We start from the raw sequence: 17773 nt of genomic DNA, 5'->3' as shown, positions 1-17773 counted from the left end.
AGGCCAATGCCCACTTTGCTACAGGTAGTTGTAGAATGTAATAAGGTACGCCTGGGCCGCCTTTTCTCCAGGATAAACAGCCCCAGATCCCTCAGCTGCTCCTCATAAGACTTGTGCTCCAGACCCTTCAGAAGTCCATTGCCCTACTCTGGACATGCTCAGCACCTTCTCTTTCTTGAAGTGAAGGGCCCAGAACTGGACATAGAATTCGAGGTGTGGCCTCACAAATGACAAGTACGGGACAATCACTGCTCTGGTCCTGCTGGCCACACTATTTCTGATACAAGCCAGGATGCCGTTGGCTTTCTTGGCCACCTGGGCACACAGAATCACAGAATGAACCAAGTTAGAAAAGACCTCTGAGATCATTAAGTCCCACCCATGATCCCACACCACCCTGTCAACTAGACCATGGCACCACTGCTGACTCATGTTCAAGTGGTCGTCAACCAGCACCCCAAGGTGCTTTTCTGCTGGGCCACTTTTCAGCCACTCTTCCCTCAGCCTGTAGCACTGCACAGGGTTGTTGTGACCCAAGTGCCGGACCCAGCACTTGCCTTGTTGAACAGTTGGCCTCAGCCCATCAATCTGGCCTGTCTAGATCCCTCTGCAGAGCCTTCCTGCCCTCCAGCAGATCAACACTCCCACCCAACTCAGTGTCCTCTGCAAACTGATGGAAGGTGCACTCGGTCCCCTCGTCAAAATCATCAATAAAGATATTAAATGGGACTGGCCCCAGTACTGAGCTCTGGGGACACCAGTGGTGACCAGACACCAGCTGGATTTAACTGTTCACCACCACTCTCTGGGCCCAGCCACCCAGACAGGTTTTTACCCAGCCCTTCCAAGCCCTGGGCTGCCAGCTTCTCCAAGAGAATACTGGGGAAATGGTGCGAAATGCTTTACTAAAGCCCAGGTAGACAAAATCTACAGTTTTTCCCTCATCCACTAATTGGATCACCTTCTTGTAGAAGGAGATCAGGTTGGTCAAGCAAGACCTACCTTTCACAAACCCACGCTGGCTGGGCTTGATCCCCCAGTTTTCCTGTATATGACAGGTGACGATACTCAGGATGACCTGATCCATGACCTTCCCCAGTACCAAGATCAGGCTGTCAAGCCTGTAGTTCCCTGGATCCTCCTTCCAGCCCTTCTTGTAGATGGGTGTCACATTTGCCAACCTCCTGCCAAGTGGGACCTCCCCGGTTAGCCGGGACTGCTAGTGAATGATGGAAAGTGGCTTGGTGAGAGCTTTCATCAGCTCCCTCAGTACCCTTGGGTAAATTCCATCTATCCCCATAGACTTGTGCATGTGTAAGTGGTGTAGAAGGTCACTGATCATTTCTCCTTGGATTACAGGAACTTCATTCTGCTTCCTATCCCTGTATTCCAGCTCAGGGGGCTGGATACCCAGAGAACAACTGATCTTACACTTAAAGATAGATGCAAAGAACGTATTAAATGCTTCAGTCATTTACTCATCCTTTGCCCCTATGCTTCCCTCCACATCCAATAAAGGATAGAGATTCCCCTTAGCCTTCCTTTTCTTGCTGATGTATTTAAAGAAGCATTTCAATTGTCTTTTACAGCAGTGGCCAAATTAAGTTCTAGCTGGGCGTTGACCTGTTTAATTTTCTCTCTGCATAACCTCATGACGTCCTTGTAGTCCTCCGGAGTTGCCTACCCCTTCTTCCAAAGGTCATAAACTCTCCTTTTTTTTCCTGAGTTCCAGACAGGCTGGTCTTCTTCCCTGCCAGCTCATCTTTTGGCACATGGGGACAGCCTGCTCCTACACCTTTAGGATTTCCTTCTTGAAGAATGTCCAGCCTTCCTGGACTCTTTTGCCCTTCAGGACTACTGCCCTGACTGCGTCAACCAGGGTCCTGAAGAGGCCAAGGTCTGCCCTCCAGAAGTCCAAGGTGGCAGTTCTGCTGACCCTGTTCCTTATCTGAGAATTCAAAACTTTATCATTTCATGATCAATGTGCCCAAAATGGTCTCCAATTATCACATCACCCACCAGTCCTTCTCTGTTCACAAACAGCAGGTCTAGTGAGGCACCGCCCCTGGTTGGCTCACTCACCAGCTCTGTCAGGAAGTTATCTTCCACACAGCCCAGGAACCTCCTAGACTATCTCTGCTCTGCTGTACTGTATATACAGCAGACATCTGCTAAGTTAAAGTTTTGCACTTCTCTTAGCTTGCTAAAATATAAAATATTGCTTTGATGGCTAAAAAAAGGGCTATGTGTTTTTCCATTTTCATACAAACACAAGTGTCAAATTCCTGACCATGTAGTTTTTACTGTTCTCAGTTTTATAATAAGCAGTCACTTAGAGCTTTAACATTCATGTTTGCATAGCATTTAATTATGCCCTCTAATCTAGACCTTTCTATTCCCTAGGAACAGAAAACCTTTCAACGGAGAAGGGTTGGAAAAATACTATTAAGTTGTTATACATGAAAGGACATGAGGAAATACCTAATATAAGGATCACAGGAAAGTGCAGTTATTACATTTATAGAAAGCACACTACCACATTTTTATCCTAAAGGAATCACTGTAGGTAGAGATCTTCAGAACTACAATTAAAATCCTATGTAACACAATTTTGCCACACAACAGGGGAGATCAAATTGAAAATGTGCTGTAGATTCTGGGAAAAAAAATTACTGAGTAGAAAGGGTATAAAACAAAAGTGTTGGCTTCAAAAAAGTGTGACTATGGGAAGAGAGCCATAAAATGGGTGAAGACTGAAAGTATTCAATAAATTAAAGAGCTTCCTGATGTAGTTCTGTTACTAAAGCAGTATCATGATTTGTGAATCCAGAGGGTTTTGAAGTGCACCACGCTGTCATGAAGTCAATGCAGAAGCACTTCTTTCCCAGTAGAAAAAAAATCTGTTACATACAGTAGATAGCCTGGCATCAAGAAAAAAAACCTCTTTATTGAATGGGACCAAGGGATCATAGATTAGATATATTTACAGGTGCCACACAGTCAAATACAAAAAGTTAATTTTACTCATATAAATTTTTCTTTATATACATTTATTTAAATAATGGTTCCACGGATAACAGGAATGTGTCTTCAAAATGCTGGTTTGAAAATCTGTGCACAGAGCGACGAGCATTTTCTCTGATCTCTAATCTTTTTTCAGGAGACAAAGAGAGGATATAAGCCATCGTTTCAGCATAATTGTCCTCATTTTCTGCTAGGAAGCCTGTAACGTGTCCTTCATAGGGTACCACAATATCTAATTTCGGGCCTCCAGAATTGTGAGCCAGGATAACTGTGCCAGCTGCCATACACTCAACTACTCCTGTAAAAGATACAAAATATGATGATATGAATGTGCACATCGTGTACTTTGGCTCTCTATAAAACACTGGAAAGTTAAAACAACAGTAAAACTCATTTCAATCAGATAATATTCAGAAGTTCAGTATTTTGCAGATTAACAAATCTTTACAGCTTTTGACAAGTCAGCAAGACACTAGTAAAAATTGTTATTGCTACATCTGTATTTTGATGGAAATTTCCATTTTAATGAAATGGAAATCAGTAAGCTTTTCTCAGCTAAAAGCAGTGGCATAGTAAGGGCATACAATGTATATAACAATTTAATTCTCCTCCATGGTTCCAGAACAGACCTCAGAAATCACTTTAATTGCTGATTCTACTCAGTTCTGATTTGATTTTCATAAGTTTCCCCAGCTGAAACATTGACTACTATAAATAACGCTCCAGAGTCTTGCAACATGTTTTTTGCAGGCAAAAAGCCCTTGAGATAAAGGTGAAATAATGCTCAAATTCAAAATCACAGCGTGATTGTATCACTTTTTTTATAAATTTAATTAAACAGTTTTGTGGGAGGAAAAAATATGAGAACACATTATTTTACACTTGCTTCTGGGAAACACTTCAGTGTACATTTTTTATACCAAGTTCCTATAGACCATAAACTACTACTCCTGATATTTAAATTGTACTCTGATAGTCTGAAGACACTGCCTGCAGTTTAGTCACATTATAGCCAAGTATGGCATCCATCTGCTTGGCTGCTAACTTACCCTCTTGTAGATTTATGGCAGATGGGGAATCTCTCAAGGTCAGGACTCAACTAATCCAAATAAACTGAGCCCCATACCTTAATTCTGTATGAGAGCACATTGCAAACCAGGACTCAGCTCCTCTTTGGAATTCTGCTCCATGCTACACTGACTGATTTAAGGACTTGATTTATTTGCGTCAGCACAGGTGCATAGTGCAATGAGATGGCCCAGGGTACCTGGTGGCATCTACATGGGGCTTATTTATAACAGACAAGATCTGTGGGAGACTCACACCTTTGAAACAGCAGCTTGAGCCCCATGGCATACACTGGACATTTCAAGCAGCATTTGAGGCAGGTGAAATACAACCAAAATCTCTACACATGGACATCTACACACGAACTGTGTCTAAGCTCCTCCTGCAGTCTGTGGAGCACAATCTAAGGTGCTTAATCAGAAGTACCTGCTGCCTTTTGGGGCTCTGGAAAGCCTCTGTGTAAGGCTGGCAAACCTAACAAAAGGACCATAAGGTGACCCATGACCTTGCAGGGCGATAGCTGGAGGTCAGCAGGACATCCTGGGCAGCATAGATGGGACTAGCTGTCTGTTTAGGTGACCAGGGGATGCCCAGGATTAACAGTCTACGACTACAGCGCTTCAGCTTGCACTACAGTAGCACCTAGTGGTTAGACATCTGCATTGGTCCTGTAGGCTTTACTGCAGCTACACTGGCTCTAATGGGAATGGGAGCTGAACACCTGCTCGGCATGCAGACCTCTATGCCTACACGCCGAGGGACAAATGGCTGAACTGAGGAAAGGTACTGACCGATCCCGAAGTGCTCATTCCACATTGTATGCAGGCCGATGGTGGCCTCTGCCAGGTGTCTCTTAAGCTCCTCAAAGGGAATGTTTATCCTGAACATCACATCGTTACCAACTCCCAGCTCTTCGCAAAGACGTTTCAGGTTATTTACACGCTCTTCATCTTGCTGGTTACGACAGCCTCCGATTAAGATCAGCTTCAACGATGGCTGCTGCCCCACTCGCTTCTCTTTCAGCAATTTAGCAAAGGCTCTGATTTGCAAAGGATGATCTTTTTCAGGCCTGAACTGGCTGACAGAAACAATGGAATATTCACTGGTGCTCTTTTCCACTTCCAGTGGAATATCCAGGAAAGTCTGGACATCGCACGGTGGATACACAACACTAGTGCAAGCCCCAGCTCTCCAGAGAGAAAGGATGTGATTTAGCGTCCAAGAAGAATTAACCATTATCACATCACTGCAGGAACCAACCAACCCATACATGAAAGCGAAGAAGTAGTAGTAGACAAGCTTAAATTTGCTGAAGAAAGGGCTGTTTGTAATGAAGGCTGTGTTGTTAAACCTGGTATCCCGATCCCTAACGACAGAAAGCATATCGGTGCTGATAGTGGGATAATGGACATAGCATCCAACGCGACAACCTCCTAAATATTTAAAGAGGGGAAGTGTGAAAGCATAACCCATTGAGTCAATATAAATATCAGGAACACACTTTAGAAGAGCTTCCCAGCCAAGGAACACTGATCCTAAACTTTGTCCCAGCAAAGTGAAGTGAGGATAAAGAGAAGCTTCCACAAGGTAGCGTTTTTCTAGGAATACAAACTTCACAGGATGAATTAATTTGATGTTGAATCTTCTGAAAGCACCTTCTACTATTTCTTCTCCAGTGGCATCTCTGTCACCAGTGTAAACAACACACGTTACATTTCTGTACCTGTAAGAATAGAGAAAAAGAAATACATTCTTCTCTTCAAATTTTTTAATAATAAACTATTATCTGTTCAAACTTACTCAAGGAGAATGTGAGAACAAATGTCTGACATAGCTATGAAATTACTTCAATTAAATTATACTTTTCCTAATACTTCCACAGTTTTTTCCTGATTTGCAGAAAAGCATATGGCTGAGGACTTGGGGAATATTATTTTGGAGTAAAAGGAGCTCAGCATTATCTACAGACTTAAGAACACACTGCCCTAGATGTCTGTTTATTGCACAGCATGAGCAAAATGCACACAACTGTGTAAATCAGGGGATGTGCCAATGTCAAATCCACTTCAGATATTAACTTTTTTTGTCTTCTGCACCAAGAGGCAAGTATCAAGATTATCAGTTATCTACTGATGAGTTATGGCTATACAAAGTTCCATACCAGAATTGGGGGAGTTCTCTCAAGGAGATACAGAAAAAAGTGAGAGATGCCACAGCAGAAAATATCAAAATCTGGGTAAAGTGATGAAGTGGAATGGTGCAACCACATGGAACTCAGATGTAAAATATAAACATAGGACTGGTAGATTAATAATACCTACTTAAGTAAAATGCATAAGTAACACCATCAGAAGCTAAGAATGAAATACGATGTTTGATAAACATATATGCTTACTTTTTCTGGAGCGTTCTTATAGCACACCACAAGACTCTCTCCCCTCCACCTCCTGCATTGCAATATGGGTGAAAAAAGGCCACCAGCAATGGCCGCTTCCCATCTCTTCCTGCTGAGCTTAACTGCTTTTTCCTTTGTTGTATCCAGAGCCGTATTACCCACAGCAGTACCACCAAGCAAATGCACAAAATTCCACTTAGAAATAATGCAGGAATTAACAATGAGCACAGCAATCTGAAACAAGCCGGAAATTTTAAAATACGTAACTGCTTTAAAGAAATACTATGTATGAAGTTGAGCAAGAAGGGCTTACAGGGAGAGCTACAGGAGTTCAACAATTTCTTGAGTTCTTCTAATGTCAGAAATCATCAGTATCTGTGTATCATTTCAACAATTACAGAAATAAAACCGCTACTCTACATTGTTTAGATAAAGATCACTTTTTCCCCCTCCTGTTACCTTGCAATCATTTATTATTGTTTACTCATGCCATATACCTGTATCTATCTCCATATGCTCTACACACTAAAAGCTGCACGCCCTCAGGAATCGGGCAATACAAAACTGGCAGAGTGATTTCTAAATAGATTTACTGTAAGAATTTTGTTCAGTCCAAGTTCCTGTTTGGCCTGCCTTATTGCGAACTGCTTTGGTGCCAATTTACTGGGGCCAGCCATTTCCCACTCCAGCCTCATTTTCCATTCCCCTGAGATATGACGAGCTATGTCAGCTCTCCAGAGAAGCGCCGTGCAGTTTCTCTGAGTAGTGACCCGTTTCCTGTGGCCTCTGAGAGGCTGACAGGGGTATTCCCTCCGCTCTCCACCGCCGCCCTCTCAGCTCTCCTAAGTCACTGACGGGATGTTTCTCACAGGAGTGTCTTCCTGGCCCACTGGGGCTCACAGGGACAGCGCCTGGTTCCTCCCGCTGGGCTAGGCCTTATGATAAATAGCGTTTACTCGGCGCCAAAGGACTTGCCCACGGCCACCCACGCGTCACGACTGACACGTCAGGAAACACTTCCATTTTCGGCAGGGAGCAGCGGAAAAGCGCATTAACCCATCCGGGGCAGGCGGCACGGCGAGGAGCCGGGCAGAAACCATCCCGCCTCGCTCTGCCCGGGCGGGCTCGGGGGGATGTGGGAGCGCGGCCGGGAAGGGGCTGCCTCCTCCCCTCCCTCTCCGCTGCCAGGACGCGCCGCCCCCGCACCCCGGTACCTGATGAGCCCACACAGGCACAACCCTCCCGCCACCATCTTGGACAACGCCGCGTCCCCTTCCCGACGGAAAAGGCGGCTCCCGGCCGCGAGGGGAGGGACCAGACTGGCATCGGTTCCCGGATGGCACCGCCGCCAGAGGGGCGGGAGCGGCGCCGTCGCTGCCTGTGCCTTCGCCGCGTTTTCCTCCGGCTCCTGCTCTTCTTCTGCTTCCTCCTTCCCCACCTCCTCTTCCTTTTCCTTTTCCTGCTCCTCCTTCTTCTTGTCCGTCCCGTCCTCCCCACAGCAAGCGCAGAGCCTCGTACCCCCGTGAGAGAAGTGAGGTGCAGTAGGTTGTTGGGAGCGCTGTGCTACTACATAAACCATCTTCCCCGGGAATGCCAGAAGAGAGTGGAAAGCAGCACGGCACTGACATAGCTTAGTCAGACACAACACGTGCGTCTCAGTGCAATACAATGACGTCCTTCAATCCTGCGGGGAGGATGGAAGGGAGAGGATGGTGAGGAGGCAGAGGCCCCCCGGGGACAGGTTTTTTTTTTTCTTCCAATCCATCACGTCCAGATTTTGCCTTTGGAAATGTAAATGCTGGCCCTTTCTTTGGCCAGGAGAGGGTGGTGCTCCATGTCCTGGCTTCCAGCCCAGCCTTAACCTCCTGATTGTTAGTGAATCCCTCTTTACAGCGAGGGACCTCTGTGCGACTTTGTCCAAGTTATCGCTGTGAGGCCGAGGGCAGGATGTCCAGCACACCCTGTGCCTGGCACTGCTCTAAAGGGATTCCATGAACGCGCTCACTGCGGACAGTTTCCACTGGAAGATGTCCAGGTTGTCTCTGTCTAATATGCTTTGTGTCCTATTTTGTCATGATTGGGGAATATATGCACAGACCAGAGGATTAGTGCAGTGATAAGACTGAACAGGGCAGTTTTTTAAAATGCTACTAATGATGTGTTAGTCTACATCAAGACTACGTATTTCTAAAAAAGCTTCCCTGGAATGATGTAAGGAACTTGTCCTGCTCCCGGATGCTGGGAAGCGTTGAGTGAAACTACCAGACTATGTAGGTCAGGAGGGGCTTAGGCAGAACCATCCCAAATATTTCCTATCTCCTATCACATTGCTGAATGCTTTTTTCCCCCACCACATTCTCCATTTTAAAATCATAAAATGCTTTATGTGGCAAATTTGATCCAGATAACTCATTCTCCAGTCTCTTGCAGAGTTGAGGCTGTCCAAAATTTAAGAGAATTTTAAACCCTGTTTCTTTGAACAAGACTTTTCTAGAACCTGTGATCTTTCAGCCTCTTTGAGGTCAGCATGATCCATTTCATATCTTAGCCACCTGTGCATTTTGAGGTCTTAAAGGTGGTAGGGATTTTTGTGAAGGTTATCCTGTGTCTTCCTAATCAGAAGAATGTTGGTTGGAAAGTATTGAATCATTAGTTTATGTGGCCATTGCTACAGACTGAAGCAGAGAGACACAGTCTCTACTGTAGTGGGAGTGAGAAGAGTCCAACTTAGGTAATGGTTATTTGGTTCTGATCTGCCTGGATTGAGTTTTCCACTTAGAAGGACAATCCATGTGGGAGTGAAACTGGAAACATGTCAAACCCTCAACGTTTTATGGGCTATTTTACCGGTGGTTTTATTTAAATATTTTGACTGTCCTAAATACCACTGACTGTAGGTTTTACCAGAGCATCTCTACATTTATGTAAGCAGGTAAATTGGAAGAGTTCTATTGGGAGGTCCAGTGAGCATGGCCATACATTTCATTTCTGAACCAACAGCTCTCAGAAGGAGGGTGCTACAGGCATTGTTTTCTCTCTCTTAATCTTTTTCTTCTTCTCTGACAGAGCAGTCCCTGAAAAGCCTGTGGTATGTTTACAGAAAAGATTTCTGCTGGATTCACGTCTTTCAACTCAAGACACCTCTCTTGTAATGTCAGCATTTGAAGATTATTGCCTTGTTCAGAGAAGAGGCAAGTTCTTCCAGGGAACAAGTCCAGTCTATTTTAGATGATGAAATTTGTGTTTCTCCTCATGAACTTCAAAAGGAGCTCAAGGTCACTCCCTTGGAAGGTATGAATCTTAAACTGAATGTCTTTATGAAGCCGAAGGACCACAGGTTAGCCATGATTTAATTAAGATGAGACTTAAGTAATAATGCTGAAGAGTTCCAGGAAGCAGGAAGACTAATTAATGAGGGAGCACCTACCTATTTGGCTCTTGAGTTTCACTTCCTTGTTGTAGGGAGAAATCTGCATGATGGTGAGAGTATCAAATAGTTTTCTCAGTTCTAATAATTTATAGTTCATAGAATCACAGAATGGCTGAGCTTGGGTGAGATTGATTGGATGGATGGATGGATGGATGCAGCCAGAGAGTTGTGGTCAATGGCTCAAAGTCTAGGTGCTGCACCTGGGTCGATGCAATCCCATACATGACTACAGATTAGGAGAAGAACTCATTGAGAGCAGCCCTGCAGATTCTTGAGGGTTCTCATGCATGAAAAGCTGGACATGACCCAGCAATGAGCACTTGCAGCCCAGAAGGCTAATTGCATCCTGGGCTGCATCAAAAACAGTCTGACCAGCAAGTCGAGGGAGGTGATTCTGCCCCTCTATTCTGCTCTGAGACCCCGCCTAGAGTGCTGCATCCAAATCTGGGGTCCTCAGCACAGGAAAGATGTAGACTTGTTGGAGCAGGTCCAGAGAAGGGCCACTAAGATGATCAGAGGGTTGGAACATCTCTTGTATGAAGACAGGCTGAGGGTGTTGGGGTCGTTCAGCCTGGACAAGAGAAGGGCCCAGGGAGACCTAATTGCAGCCTTCCAGTACTTAAAGAGGGCTTACAAAAAAGAGGGAGACTGACTTTTTTCATGGACAGATAGTGTTAGGACGAGGGACAACAGTTTAAAAGAGGAGAGATTTATATTAGATCTTAGGAAGAAATTCGTTCCTGTGAGGATGGTGAGGTACTGGAACAGGCTGCCCAGACAAGTTCTGGATTCCCCACCCCTGCAAGTGTTCAAGGCCAGGTTTAATGGGGCCCTGAGCAACCTGATCTAATGGGTGGTAGCCTTGACCAGTCAGAGGGGTTGGAACTAAATGATCTTTAATGTCCCTTCCAACCCAAACCTTTCTATGATTCTATGACCTCTGGACACCATTTTCCAGCCCCCCTGCCCAAACTGAGTCCTCTAGAGCTGTTGCCCAGGAATGAGTCCAGTTTTGAAAACCTGCAAGAATGGACAGTGCATAACCTCCCTGGGTAACCTGTGCTTGGTCACCCTCATAGTGAAAAAGTGTTTCCTGATGTTCAGAGGGAACCTCCTGTGTTTTGGTTTGTGTCCATCGCCTTTGGTCATGTCACTAGGCACCACTGATAGATCTTGGCTCCATCCTTCATGTATTTATACACATTGATGAGATCCCTCTTAGCCTTCTCTTCTCCAAGCTGAACAGTCCTAGCTCCCTCAGCCTTTCATTACAGAAGAGATGCTCCAGTCTCTTAATCATCATAGTTTATTTTTTTCTTAGCCCCTCTAGTGGTAATTAAAAACAGACTTATTGTTTTTAACAGTTATTTTGTTAACTTTTCATTAATCACAGGGTATTCAGCTTCTGAGGTTGCTGACAGACTTACGGACTGCAAGGCTTACCTTTAGTGTGCAAATGTCCAACACAGACTAATTGAGCCATCACCGCTTAGTGACTTCCCCACCTTAATGCCTGTGTGGCAGGCGATACTGTATGCATGCATTTAGGGTATTGACAATAACTTCAGCAAGAGCAGCGCTGAGCTCTCTGTGGTGTTCCCGCTCCTGCAGTGAGAACACTATTCAAAACCTTGTCTGTAGAAAATTCCATGAGGCTGACATGCCAACGAAATTAAACTAGTCTTACCATGAAGTCAGCTTTGTTTTCATCTTCCCAGCGACATACCAATCTTTTAATCTTTTGTTGCTTCTGTAAGCATTTTTGGCCTGTTTTAATTGCTTTCCTTATTAAGGTCCTTACTCTGAAAGAAAGCCCATGCAAACAGGCCTTCTGAAGTGAGTGGTATTCAGAATAAATAGCAGAATCCACTCACTTTGTGTTCTCCCCAAGCCTACGATGCATTTGAGACAGTTTTAAAGAATATTTTTGTAGCTCTCATTCTTGCTGAGTACTCCACATATGAGTAACCTAGTAAGATAAAACCACTGGCAAATAATAATAGAAAGAAACTGGATTAATATTGTCTAAGGATATTCATATGACAGTCATGTGGTCTTTTATATTTTCTTGTACAGTTACTTTCTTTCAGAAACATTCACTGTGTAGCTCCAAGTCTCTTGTTCGGGGCTGCTGTCTTAGCTACCAGAATGCCTGGGACTGTTTTTAGCAGAAGGAATCTTAGGTCATTCATATACACAGTAAGTTTTTAATTTTTATACATCTTGTGATAGGCTGCTAAATGTTACAGTACATTTATTCTTCATTGCATAGTAACAGAAGGCAGAAATAAAGTTACACCAGTTCTATGCTAAATATTTGTAAAGCAAAACGCAAGCATTGGAAATACATTGTGGCATTGATATATCTAGGGAAAAACGCTATGGGGTTGTTTTTACTGATATGTTGTAATATTAAAGTTGCTAAATATAAGCAATTCTAGTAAAAAATTTTTTTCACTCTCATCCTTTATTTTGAGTTACATGTTCTAGGGCACAGGTGCTTGCACCATGTATCTGTGAGCAAAAGCTGGCCTTTTTTTTTTTTGGCAGAAACAATGAAGAATTAAGTAGCTTGGATTTATGCAGAATTTTTGCAGGAATGCCTATAAAGCATGTTTATTTGCATCACCAGGCAATTTAAGCAGGTTGAACCCATAGCTTTTGATTAACAGAAGATAATTTTCACACAAATTGTTACAGTTTGGCAAGGACCATGTAGGAAAACAAATCAGTTCCACTGTTGGAGTTTAATCCTGTAGATCGGGTGAGTGTTTTAACATTCCATGGACTCTAAATGTCTGCCATTTTTAGGGTGGGTGGAGGACATGTTTTCAAGCAACTTAGAGCACAGGCGGAAATGAGATGGCAAATTATGTACCCCTACTGATAATATCACTAAGCTTGCAAAATAACATGCAGGCTCACTTTAAATCTCAGCTTTTTCAGGTGGAATTTTGGGATTCTTAAGGAGCTGGTGATCATTTTTGACTGTCTGTGATAGCAGACCCAAACCCTTCTTGCTTTTCATTCTTCCTTATGTAAATAGTAATATATCTGGGACCATCTGTACCAAATTATGTGCATGAAGGGGATCATGAAGGACCACCTCTTTCACAGTCATACCTTAACACCTGTTTAAATCAACTATGAAACTACTTAGGAAGCTGCAAAACTTCACTGTGAATTTTTTCACTGAGTGAAGCGCTTCCATCATCAAATTTTAAAGGTTGTTCAAGGTGCATTTGTGCACGTGTTTTTGTGTGCCTCTCTGCCTGTTTCAGGAAGCAAGGGAGAGTGTTATTCAGATGAAAATCCAAACTGTTTCACATGAAGCCAGGACAAGGCAGGATTTGCATTCTGTGCTCGTGTCTGGCTCCTTGGCACTGCTTAAGAAAGAGAAAGGAACGAGAAACTGCCTGCAGAGCAGGACAGAAGGGAGTTAAAATTATTGGAGGAGACTGTTTGGCTAGTCCAGACATGCAGACACTGTGCCTCGTCACCTCCTCTGACTTATTTCTATTCTGAGGATGAGGAAAGCTTGGAAGGTCAATGATTTTCCCATGGGGTAGATTCAGTCAAAGATTCTCTTTTGGATGGTAAACTAGGGCTGCTTAAAAGTAGTTCCTTGCCACACTACCTTTTCTTTCAAGCAAGCAGAGGTACCAGGTGGGAATGATAAATAAACTGAGCCTGAATTTCCATGGCTTAACAACTCTGCTTTCCAGGAATTGAGGGCAGTAAATAAGTCTCAGAAGGTTGCTCAGCAACTCTCAGGATGGTTACCAGCCTTTATAGTGAGCTGCAGAATGCACTGGTTTTGACTAAACATGTCCTTGGAAGAAACATTCTTTGCCTAGAGAACAGACTGGGGTGAACTCTGGAAATGAGAGTATTGCTGAGAGCTGAAAAAAACTCAGTTTTAGAGTTAGAAGGTTGTTTTTTGTTTACTTTTTCTCACAATTGCAGGGTCCCAGGAACTCTTTTTTTAGGAATCAGATGTCTCCAGTTTCCTCTGGGTATTCCTCGTGCAATAAACAGACACTGTTTTCACAGTGAGTTTGAGTCATGATGAGCCATTATGCTTGCCACAGGAAACAATCTGAGAAAACTCATCTGCATTTTAAACTAGGATTTTAACTGTGTATTTCAATCCAGGTGTTAAATATTTCAGATAAAAATAGTTGTAAACAGAAAGAGGTTTACTCTGTATTGCCATTTCCCTTAGATGGTTTTCAAAGCAATTGTTTGTATGGAAGAGATTGCATAGCAGCAGCAGTAACAGTTTCCTGTGTTGATAGTTTCATCCCTGACTGTTGCTTAAGGTCTGACATTTTCACCTGAATTCTTACCTGAATTGTTGTAGGCTGCTCATGTTATTTTATTTAATAGGGAATTATTATCAAGTATTCCAGAAAAAGAAAGAAAGAAAAAAAACCAATGGCAGCAAATATATTTTCATATTATTTCTTTTTTCTCTTCTTAGTTTTTATAAGCCTCTGCAGTGAATCAGTATGACTCTATCCAGGCACACTCCATTTATTTTCATGGTCACTTGGAAGTGTGTTTTTTCCACTGATAAAAACTGGCACCTCATTGCCTTTGGCTCTTGCCTGAGAATTAACTGTAAGTTCGTGCACGATATTAGACCTGGACAGTGCAGTGCTGTATAGTTCTTAGCCCTGAAGAGCAACTAATTGACAGGATTTTTGTAGAAATACAACTAATGACCTGTCACTAGTGAGGTTCCACAGGGCTCCATCTTATGCCCTGTTCTCTTCAACATTTTCATAAATGACTTTCGATGCAGGACTGGAAGGGTTACTAAGAAAGTTTGCAGATGACACAAAATTGGGAAGAGGTGTTGACTCCCTTGAAGGCAGGGAGGCTCTGCAGAGAGACCTCGACAAATTATAGGGCTGGGCAATCACCAACCACATGAAGTTCAATAAGGGAAAGTGCCGGACACTGCACCTGGGATGGGGCAACCCTGGATGTATGTGCAGACTGGGGAATGAGATGCTGGAAAGCAGTGCCATGGAAAAGGGACCTGGGGGTCCTGGTCGATGGCAAGTTAAATATGAGTCAGCAGCACCCTGGCAGCCAGGAGGGCCAACCGTGTCTTGGGGGGCATCAGGCAAAGAATCGCCAGCTGGTTGATGGAGGGGATTGTCCTGCTCTGCTCTGCACTGGGGCGGCCTCACCTTGAATATTGTGTGCAGTTTTTATAAGAAAGATATTAAGCTGTTAGAGAGCATCCTAAGGAGGACAACGAAGATGGTGAAGGGCCTGGAGGGGAAGCCATATGAGGAGCTGCTGAGGTCACTTGGTCTGTTCAGCCTGGAGAGGAGGAGACTGAGGGGAGACCTCATTGCAGTCCACAGCTTCCTCGTGAGGGGAAGAGGAAGGGCAGGCACTGATCTCTTCTCTGTGGTGACCAGTGACAGACCTGAGGGAATGGTCTGAAGATGTGTCAGGGGAGGTTTAGGTTGGATATTAGAAAAAGGTTCTTCACCCAGAGGGTGGCTGGGCACATGGAACAGGCTCCCCAGGCAAGTGGTCACAGCACCAAACCTGACAGAGTTCAAAAAGTGTTTGGATGATACTCTCAGGCACACGGTGTGACTCTTGGAAACAGTCCTGTGCAAGGCTAAGGGTTGGATTTGATGATCCTTTTGGGTCTCTTTCAACTCAGCATATTCTGTGATTCTGTGATACATTACATCTTGTTCTCTGACAGCTGGAAACAGCAAAGCCTCTACTCCATGTGCCTGTAGTGTTCTCATCAGAGTTTCCCTCCTCACTTCTTGCCTGCTGTGGCAGAGTAGGTTAGCCAGAGAGCTGGCAGATCTTCATCCACCTCCAATTGGGAAGAAAAATGCATTTAAGGGCAGCACTGTATTTAGGGAGGCCCCTGCTGCTGCCCCTCCTGTTCCCTTCAGTCCCATGCATGGTGATGGCGTATGATCAGAGGCTCATGAGCAGTGCTCAGGTTTGTTCGCTCATGGAAGGAGCTTGTGCCTTGTCTTGGCAGCATGTGGCAGGGTCCAAAAGGGCAGGGAGTGGAGGGCAGGTGAGAAGGGCCCCTGTGCCACCCTGGCTGGGCTGTGCCTGAGCCCCGTGACAGGGTCACCTGAGAGATTACGCTCTCTGCAGGAGTAAGGTCACAGGGAGGGCCCTAACACCCTCATACCTTTTTCTACCCCTAACTGCAACCAGTCCACAGAGAGAGGAGGGAAAAAAGAAGTAAAAGAATGAAACAGATGATGTAGAAAGTGGAAACTGTTCACAGACAGACTTCTGCCTGTATCACCAAGAAAGCAGATAGGACTTTGCTCAAGGCTCTGTGTTGGAGGAGCGCAGGTGCTGTGGTGAGGAGTTCAGCTTTCAAGCTTACTTACGGATTTGGGAATTTCTTCTCTTTTTGTGTATGTAGGTGGTTCCTGCCAGGATAAGATAGAAATATCTGTTAAGAGAAACTGCCTTTAATATGTGACAAAGGCAATGTGTTTGTATTTTAGACATGGCATTTGTAATGCAAACACAAGATGCTGCTTTGCCTTTTTTTTTTTTCTTGAAATGAAGGTGATTACAGAGGCTGAGCAGTTTGGCTTGGGATTAAACACTGACCACAGAGCCAGAAATACAGGCATGAGAGTGTTCTTAAAACTGATAGTAAACCTAAATGGTGTGGACTCTACAGCTGGGGACAGTTTACAGGATATCTATTATATATAGAGGTCACTTAAGACATAGGCTTGCATTCCTGATCTGCATAGGGGAAAATTTAATTGCAGGTTTGTCAGGGCATCTTAGGGTCTGCTATTAGTTTGCCTGCTACAGGGTGAATGGCAGTGTACTTTGGGAAAAAAACAATAATAAAAAAATCAGTCCTCCCATTTATTTAAATCACAATTCAGAAACTTATCACTTATTTTTTTTCTGAACAAGTGTAAGAGATAATTTTAAAGTGCTACAAAAAATACTAAGAAATTTACAAAATAAAAATTGAATCAATACTTTAATTATTTCTTATTTCTAAATATGGATAACAAATTTATTTCACAAGTAATAGGTTTTTCTGTCTTCTCAAATTAGCCTTTTAAAATAGTTACTTTTGTACTGTTACTCATTCTCAAGTTATATTTGAAATATTGCAGTTAAAATGGGTAAAATATGGGTCCTTTTTCTATGCATGGAATTCTAAAAAGCTTTTGCTTGAACTTCACAAGCCAAAACCACCTCTGAGCAAGAGAAAATCATGGACAACATTAGAAAATTAAGTTGGAAACACAGAAGTAAAATTACTGGTTTTGCTGTGGCACTGCCTGACAAGTTCTGCCAGCCTTCTTAACCTGCTTGGTGAATGAACATTAGTGGAAATCTTGACTTGAAGTAATTCATGCAGGTTGCAATTGTTCCTTGCACTTAAACCTTCACCTACAAGGTGTGTCTTTTTCTATAGTAATATGATCAGCCTAGTAGTTTCCAGGTCCTTGAAAACAAATTGCTGCAGTATAAACAGATAACAGAAATTATCATAATGAAACCAACACTGCTAAGAGCAGACAAAGTACCAAGTCCACACAATTTGCAATCATACAAAAAGCTGTGGAATGAAAAAAATCAATACATGTTTTGGGACCCTGTTACAAAAGAGGTGCTTTGTTGAGTTTTGCTGATTTCGAGCAAACAAACCTTTTTTAAATATTTAGAGAAGATTGAGTCTGCTTCCTGAATAACTGAAGCCAAAGTCTGAGCTGATTTGATCTGAAATGAGGTCATCAACTCTTAAGCAACTTTATTCATAGCGGCTAGGAATTTGATCACTTGTATTTCGGATTTCTGTATGTTTTCCC

The 17773-nt window shown here is 43.5% G+C and overlaps 2 protein-coding genes across 2 annotated transcripts in view; one reads left to right on the top strand and one right to left on the bottom strand.

Moving 5' to 3' along the window:
* Positions 1–2927: 2927 nt before the first annotated feature.
* Positions 2928–8081, bottom strand: ALG11 (ALG11 alpha-1,2-mannosyltransferase). The gene is made up of 4 exons (XM_027723159.2): positions 7702–8081; positions 6488–6721; positions 4884–5815; positions 2928–3322 (listed from the first exon to the last, which is right to left on the bottom strand). The coding sequence occupies exons 1-4, from the start codon at positions 8064–8066 to the stop codon at positions 3051–3053; spliced, it is 1803 nt and encodes a 600-aa protein (XP_027578960.2). The 5' UTR covers positions 8067–8081; the 3' UTR covers positions 2928–3050.
* A 157-nt stretch (positions 8082–8238) lies between these two features.
* The window catches only part of ATP7B (ATPase copper transporting beta), a 45966-nt gene continuing 36431 nt past the window's right edge, over positions 8239–17773 (top strand). Inside the window, exon 1 of the mRNA XM_039389150.1 lies at positions 8239–9778. Within this exon, the coding sequence (XP_039245084.1) occupies positions 9716–9778 (63 nt within the window). The 5' untranslated portion in view covers positions 8239–9715. The remainder of the gene's footprint in view (positions 9779–17773) is intronic.

Source organism: Pipra filicauda, unplaced genomic scaffold (assembly GCF_003945595.2).
Source record: "Pipra filicauda isolate LSUMZ 115617 unplaced genomic scaffold, ASM394559v2 scaffold124_size2119055_pilon, whole genome shotgun sequence".
Taxonomy (NCBI): Eukaryota; Metazoa; Chordata; class Aves; order Passeriformes; family Pipridae; genus Pipra; species Pipra filicauda.
The sequence above is the reverse complement of the archived record's forward strand: the minus strand, read 5'-3'. Positions and strand labels throughout refer to the sequence as shown.

Coding starts and splice junctions, on each gene's coding strand:
- ALG11 (XM_027723159.2), bottom strand. CDS start 8,066: ATGGTTTATGTAGTAGCACAGCGCTCCCAACAACCTACTGCACCTCAC. Junction 6,722..7,701: donor TGCCTGTGTGGGCTCATCAG/GTACCGGGGTGC, acceptor GGCTTGTTTCAG/ATTGCTGTGCTCATTGTTAA. Junction 3,323..4,883: donor GAATGAGCACTTCGGGATCG/GTCAGTACCTTT, acceptor TATCTTTTACAG/GAGTAGTTGAGTGTATGGCA.